Here is an 8,504-nt window from a genome sequence, read left to right as displayed (position 1 = left end):
TCAAATAAATAAAAAATAACTCTCCACGCCATGCCAACATTTTTAATTTGCCGCCTTTTCTAACGGCAAAAGTAACATACAAAGCTATTTTAGATAAAATGCCGGTTATGTAGACGCAACGAATTCAATTATTCGGACAAATGCCGCAATGTATTGCAAACATTTTCGATTACCATTATCTTTTGAAGAGGTCATAAAAGTAGGGCACTGTATGTAGACAACATTCGATTTTGAGCCTTTTGCCTTTGAGCATACTTTTCATAACCTATTTCACTCGATGTAGGTCAGGAAAATCAATACTGAATAAAAAACCGCCCCTCCCTGAGCTGTGCTCCGTATTTTGACGTTTTCAGTACCGAAGTGACAGATGACAGCTGACAGCCTGAAATCCAGGAATTCAGTTTTCAGTATTGATCGTAATAGTTGCTAAAGTATTATTAGAACTGAAAATAAACGGGTAACAGCCTTGAGCCCGTGCGCGACCGATGCAACGTTTGAAAATGGAAAGAAAATTGTGTTATAATGAAAAGGCACTGTTCAGTGAGTAAATGGCTACAAAAAACATTACATCTTTTGAATTTTTGGAAGAAACTCATCAAAATAGTGCTTAAAAGTGAAAAGTGCATCGAAAATATAAAAAAAAGGAACGAGGTCAAAGAAAAAAATGTACTTTAATTTATTTCAACGGAATTATTAAAAAAATACTATATTTTTTCATGGAATAGCAGTGTCAAGAACGTTTTTAAGCTATTTACTAAAATAAAAAATGCATATGACTCTAATCCATCCGTCTACAGACATATCTCTAAGCCCGAGTTTGTATAGCGGCCCAAATATATTGGTTTTACCAAATATACAACTAGTTCCTGAGCTGGAAGAAACAACGTACACATGTCCAATATGCAGTCACATATCCATATCCATGGAACACTTCAAGCACCATCTGCAGTCTGTTCATCCCCGCAATCAATATTTCTGTAAAATATGCCATAGAAAGTATAAAACAATTAAGAACTTGAGGCGACACGAGAAGGCTCACCATAGGACTGATGAACCGCCCATCAAAGACTTGAAAGAACCAGACATACCGTGTCCTCAATGTCCGAAAAAGCTTTCTACCCAGACTGCCTTATACTGGCATGTTGAGCGTAATCATACCGATAATGAAAAGACAAATACTTGCCAAGTTTGCGGGAAGGAGTTGTCCGACCAAGCTCTGCTGAAAAGGCATTTAGAAACAGTACATTCTTTAGAAACTGCCACCTGCTCGATTTGCAACAAAACTTTTAAGAGTGTCATTAACATGCAAAGACATGTGGCTGTAACGCATCCCCCTGAAGACGCCGAACAAACTTGTGAAATTTGCAGTAAGACGTTCAAATGTTCAACACACTTGCGAATTCATGTGAGGGCTGTACACTCAACGCAAACTCAATTTAACTGTGATATATGTAATAAAGAATTCTCTTTAAAATCGTACTTGCTGAAACACAAAAAAACTCATATCGATGTTAAGGAGGTCCAGTGCGAAATCTGTTATCAAGTTTATAAAACTGTCGATGACGCAAAAAGGCACGCGAAACGAGTGCATATGAAACCGGAGGAATCCACGAAAATGAAAACTCACAAATGTGACATTTGCGAAAAGGAGTTCACTCGCACCAAATATCTGTTTTTCCATAAAAAGACACATTTTGAAAAAACGTTTTCGTGTAAATTCTGCCATAAATTATTTAAATGCAACAGCCATGTGAATAGGCATACTAAACGAGTTCACACAAAGCCACGAGTGAAAAGAGCTGATGCTAATTTTTACTGTGACATATGTAACAAAGCATTTAGCAAAAAGAAAAATTTAGTAAAGCATATTCAAATTCATATGATTCTGAAAAAAGAGGCTCCCTGCGGAATTTGTAACAAATTATTTAGAACCAAAATTGATGTTAACAGGCATCTCAGAAGAATTCATATGAAGGACATGAATATAAAAGAAATGATCGAAAAAAATAAAAATATGAAAATAAATACACAAGCAAAAATTAAAAAGGAAGAAATTTCAACTACAGAAAATATAGATAATTCCATTGAAAATGCGGATTATACAGAAGCACTAGCAATTACTCACGTGTTTAAAGCTCCAGAATTAACAGATTACAGTGATAAAATCCCTACTGAAGATTACAGATTGGCAACACTTGGGAATGTAGAATACGTAGAAACACTACAAAGTACAGAATGTGCAGAACAGATTTTGACTGCAGAACACGCAGAAGAAATAAAAACCTTGGGTATAGAATCAGCGTCAGACTTTATCGAGGATCACTATGAAAGTGCTGATAAAGCACTTCAAGGCACTTATTCTAAACTATCAGAAGGTTCGGATGACAACAAAAAGCTCCCAGGAGAGACCTTCACAAGTGCTAAACACCTAAATGCAGCAACTACGGAGGTCTTCATTGAAAATAACGACTCAATAGAAGTTTTTGAAAATGCAGAATGTGAAAATGAACAGATGAACAAGAAATCAAGCAGAAACACACATATTATAGAGGCGGCTATTGAAAGTTCTAGTTTTAATATGGAAGAATTGAGAATGAGAAAAGATTATGAACAATCCAGTTTAAATGACGATAGGAATGAGCCTCTTGGAATCACAAATTTACTAGCAGATATAACAGATTTAACAGATGTCGCTAAAAATACACCTGTATGTACAGAATTGAGCGAAAAAATTGGTAACATAGATATTATAAAGGCAGCTATTGATATTTCAGATTTTAGTATGGAAGACCTTGGGATTGATACGCAAGACATTGTTTATACAGAAGTCGAAAATAAAGTTTTCACAAGGACAGTGATAAGTGAAGACATACTTGAAAGTTTAGAGTCAACAGAAGACCTAGCAAATAATTTTATAGAGGCATTAGAAATAGCAGAGTGCTCTGAGAAAACTCTTGGAAATACAGATATTATAAAAGACGCTATTGACAGTTCAAATTTCACTATGGAAGATCTTGGACTAACGGAATATACGGAGGATCCCCTAGCTACAGATTATGCTATTGAAGATTTTGGAATCACCGAATGCGCAGAGCTGGAAAGTACAGAATTTGAGGAAGAAACGCTCACAAGTACTGATTTTATAGACAAGGCTCTAAGCAGCACTGATTTTGCAAAAGATGGAAGTACAATAAAGAAAACCATTAAAAATACCGATTTGTTAGAAACTCTCTCAAGTACAGAGTTCGCTGAAGATCATATTGAGTTAGAAGATGTTCTTGGCAATGAATTCACAGACCAAGCTCTCGAAAGCACATTTTTCATTGATGTCCTTGGCACAGAATTAGCCAAGAAAGCTCCGACTAAGTTACCTGGAAAAGTTCTAAGTAGTAAAGATATTATAGAGGCGCTTACAGGGACAGATTTTATAGATGATGCTATAAGTACAGTGGCAGAGGCTGATAATAGCGATTACGTAGAACAAGAGAGCGAAAATATTGAGTATGCAAGTGAAATTGATGATTTAGGTGTGTCAAATAAAACTATAGCAAATACAGATGTTACAAAGGAAGCCATTGACAGCTCCGATTTTACGATTGAAGATTTCGCCTGTACAGATTATGCCACAAACGAAATGAAAGAGTATACAGAAGCGGATCTAAAGAGTATTGAAATTAAACTGTTGAAGTGTCTGAAGTGCGGCATTGATTTTGAAAATGATGTTGATTTGCACACTCATTTGTGCGGAGGCGAAATGGCATTATTTCTCGATTTCCCGGAAATGTAGATATACTTCTAAAGTTGAAACTACTGCAGCTTTGCAAAAAAGAGTAGAAATGGAGCTATTGTTTTTTATCATAGCAACACACACAGGTGTCAGAATAGTTGCCAAACGGTTTTGCGATTTTCATAGACGGTGGCGCCCCTATATTTTTCTATTCGTTTTTGCCAGGATGTTGTTGTTAGAAAGTTACCGAAAACTTTCGTAAATGTCTGGTATTTTTGTGTGTAGAAAATTCTTCCATTTCTAAAAATGTCAATTTTCGTAATTTCATGTAATAGGCTAGTTTCCTATACGTAAAATAAAATATTTTATGCAGTGCACGAAATAAAGCACCACATAATTATAATATGGACAGTAGGGAGTTATGTTTATACTTAAACATAATTTATATTTAATAAGTCAAAGATAATGATAATTATTAAGTAAATGAATTGACCGTGACGTTACTCCTCAGTATTTCATAGCAACTCCATATTAGCAAATCGTTTTGACAGTTCTTAAAAAGAAGCTGATTTGACTAGTAGGAAACTAGCCTATTCTTAAGAACGTTTCCGACTCGTTCGAAACTTTGCAGTTTCCGCCTCTGTAGTTGTGAAATTTGTATCTGTTGTATATAAAAAGTTAAAAACATATGTAGGTACAAAATAAACTCTGAACTTGGTTGTGGTTAAAATACTTGAAATATTTAGGTAGGTATGTATTTTCATTGGACAATTACTAAAACCGTACGACTGAAATGTAGCCTCTAAATAGATGTGATGGATGCTATTTACCTACTATTCATTTGCAAATACATATTTGTCATGTTTTCAGTAAGTATGCGTGTAAATAAGCATTTATTGATGTTTGTTGCAATTTGTAATAGATAAAAATATATAAACTTGATTCTAAAAGTAAAATCACGGAGGCTCAAAACAGTCCTTACTAGTCGAAATACAGAGACGCTTACTGATCAATATTGATTCTTTCCTCCTCTTCAAAGCATTGCTAGCTCCATCTGCAATGTAATACTAAAGAACACTAGTTCGGACGTCCGCGGACGCGATCTAGACAATGAATATACACTAAACTGTGCAAACTACCGGGCGTAAGTCGTGGACGTGGCCTTCAGCGCACTGCCGTGCGGACGCTCAGACGAAGGATACTATAGACTTGACGCAAGCGTACACCCGTAAGGGACAGATATAATAATAATAATAATAATAAATCCGTTTATTTCAGACAACATATGGTCCAATTAAAATAACAGTACAATTAAAATAAATAAATCACAGTTCAAAATAAAAATACATAATTTACCAGTAATTTCAAAAATTAAAATTATACTTGCGACAATACTGACATTTTTTTTTTTTTTTTCTGTTTATATTATAGCATTTTAAAAGATAAAATCATAAAAACTCACAGATTAAATTAGAATTACATATAGTCCTAGGCTATTTAAAATTCAAATAAATATATTATAATTATAAGTCAATGTATAAAAATGTCAGAAATGTCAGCAATAAATAAAATAAAATTAAAATTTATAAAATTACATTTGATTTCAATTATAAAATTAAATTTAAATTTAATTACAAAAATTAAAGCTAAATTAAATTCAATATACATTTACATTTCTACCCCTATTTTACATTTCTACTTAGATGCAAGGACAAGCAATTATTTATGTAAGGGCAATCAAACCTGTTGGATATCATGCTCAGGATGGTGTTGGGGCTAGCACGCACTCTGCTTAGCAAGGACGCGCACCGCCTGCGCAGAGTGGTATAGAAGCACGCGGTGCGCGCCTCCGCAAACATGCCCGATGCACTGCAGTAGCGCGGCAACCCCAGCATCACCCTGAATGCATCATTATATTGGACATAGGAAGGTTGGAGATATAGAATAATGGAGCGAATTTAAGAATCACTTTAGAAATGGCTGACAGTTTACCACAGATGTCATATATACCATAGATCAAGCAAACGTATCTACTTAGCGTGTCAAATGAACTCAGTGAAATCCACTGAGTTGTCCGTCTTTACTCGCAGCTTGCAGCTTTCGGGCGTCAATTTTTGTGTTGAAGTCAACCAAAACATAAAAAATGTCTCGTTACGTGATATTCAATTGCAACAACACAAAAATTATGAACAATCAAGAGCCTGAGACATATTTAAAATTACAGGCAAGAATCAACTTCAGTACAAAATTTGACACGCTCGGCCCCTATACAAATATATGAATTTGTTTCTTCTATCTAAATTAAGTTCTGTGCAGTTTACCATAAACAACCTACGTAATTTGGGCGGATAATAAGCTTGACAAGTCAAGTCCTTATTGTTTGCCACAAACTCGTTTGTGGCAACGGCGGAAAAGTGAAACTATGACAAAGACAAAAAATAACATTTTGCTCTCTGTCACTCTTATTATAATTTGTATGTGACCATCCCGTTCGGTAGTGGTATTATTATTTGGCTAGACTTATATTGACCGGGATACAGACCATCGAGTGTGAACGCGACCAGTGGTAACGCTGAAAGTGAACGCAGCCGACGCGCGCGAAGGAGGGTAGATCGCGCGCTGTCTATACAACTTTAACATCCACCCGCCTTCGTCAGTTTTCCGTGATCATGATGCATGCAACTGCGTCGAAATATCGGGAGCTCGACAAAAATCAAAAAGGTAATCACGGTCTATATCCCGGTCAATATAAGTCTAATGAAAATAACCGTGAATCATTCAAAACTCTTATTATTTGGCTGTCTAGTCTATAGTATCCTTTGTTTAAGTGCGGACGTCATCTGGCGCGCTGGATGTTTTAAGAGGGTGCACACTAGACAGTCGCGTCCGCGGACGTCCGCGTAATGTGTCGACACTGTCGACCGCTTAACTTCGACCGGTATAGACCAAATAATAGACGGTTTTAACCAAATCTTGGGACTAAAAAAGGCGCGAAATAAACCTACATTTTCAATGAATTTGTAAGTGTTATATGGCTCGTCGACGATTCCGCAAACGTCAAGGTTAACCTATCGTCTGTTTCTGTCAAAAAAATATCATAAAATAATTAACTTTGACATGTTTTTTAAAGTCTAACTAACGCCATATCACAGTATAACGCCGTGGCTTGCGTGGGCGACGGTCGCGCGGTGGTCGCGCGACGGCGATACGGCGCATACGAAATCAAGCCTTATCGATATGGAAAGTAGACGATGCGATGAGACGCGACGGCGACGGTCGCGCGACCGTCGCCCACCCAAGACACGGCGTGATAAAGAGTAGGTACTATCGTACAGTATGGCCACTCCCGCTCCCCGCTGAAAGTGACGACCACCCGCTATCGGTTACCTCACAGTTACCGCCTGTCAAAAACGCGACCAGTCGACCTGTCATATCTCACTCATACAAGTATGGTACGCGTTCACCTACACGAGCTTAGAATGTGTGCTAGGAACGCACACCTTTCATATATTTGATCGCCAGTGTCCGAGGTGTGGCCATATGTTAGGATCCTTATCAAACACAGACGAAGGCATGCGTTTTACGAAATCAATTGGCCGATGAGCCCTACATTTTTAAATTTGCCGCATTTTTTGTGTCAAGATTTAATTGATTATTGCTGTGTAACTTTTTTTAATTTTTTCACATAAAAAGTAAATGTTATTTGTAAAACTGGTAATTAAAATAAAAATTAGTTATTTTTTGACATCTATCAACGAGGATAGTTAGATTATGTCCGATATATACGGCATCATCGCCAGAAATGGCGTTTTGTTCTAAGAAATAATAAGTAATTGTTCTTTTTTTGATGCTTATAACTCTGAAAGTATGCGAAATCCAGAAAAGTTTTTATGACATTTTACTCTTCTAATATTATGAGGAATACGCTGTTAAAATTATTCGGTTTCCGCATGTTACACCGTGTATTTGGTACTTATGATTCGATTTCACGCAACAAAATTTAATATGTAGTATAAAATATTTGTTGTCAAATCTGGATGATCACATTCTTTAATGTATGTATACCTACCAAAGACTAATAAACAGATAATAAACTCATGTTTTTTTTGTGTTACTGCCTAGTGCCTACATTTTCCATGTTTGGTAACTATACCCTCGTAAGGGACCATCCTCACTCAGGCGACGCATGTCCTGAGACGCGGAACGGACGTCAGCGCCACGCAGCCCGAATGTAATTTAAAAAACGTCTCCTCAGTACATTTTGTATAGGAAGGACGCGCTAGGACGCGTCTTACGCCCTAAGGCCCACCATATTTAGTTAGTTTTCCCATTTTGACTTTGAACCTTATTCTATAAGTAAATTGGTAATTTAGTTTTTTAAAAAATCAATGTAATGATGGAAATTCTACTTTATTTGGTTCTTGAAAGATTCAAATCAGATTGCAACAACTATGTACATTGTAATGCACATTGGGCCTTACGAGGATACCGGGTGTCCTAAAACAAACGCCAAAGCGAAAAGAATTGATAGGACATCTCATTATTAGCTATCACATTTAGCGAATTTGACCTTAATGAAAATGTCACGGTTTTTGAGATATTGGCCGTTTAATTTTTTAAAACGTAAAGAAAAAAAAGGTGTCCATGTATACAGGAAAATAACATATACTGCGGCAACAGCAGAGTGTAAAAGTCACACTTTTTTGCAAAAATGGTTTTTTTATACTACGTCGGTGGCAAACAAGCATACGGTCCGCCCGATGGAAGGTTTCTAGTT

General features: G+C 36.5%; 1 protein-coding gene across 1 annotated transcript; it reads left to right on the top strand.

The window, feature by feature from the left end:
* On the top strand, positions 1-4,552 carry LOC125239116. The gene has a single exon (XM_048146611.1). It carries the CDS (start codon positions 767-769, stop codon positions 3,785-3,787), a length of 3,021 nt encoding a protein of 1,006 aa, XP_048002568.1. The 5' UTR covers positions 1-766; the 3' UTR covers positions 3,788-4,552.
* The last annotated feature ends 3,952 nt before the right edge of the window (positions 4,553-8,504 follow it).

Source organism: Leguminivora glycinivorella, chromosome 25 (assembly GCF_023078275.1).
Source record: "Leguminivora glycinivorella isolate SPB_JAAS2020 chromosome 25, LegGlyc_1.1, whole genome shotgun sequence".
Lineage (NCBI taxonomy): Eukaryota > Metazoa > Arthropoda > Insecta > Lepidoptera > Tortricidae > Leguminivora > Leguminivora glycinivorella.
This window is presented reverse-complemented; position numbering and strand designations above follow the sequence as displayed.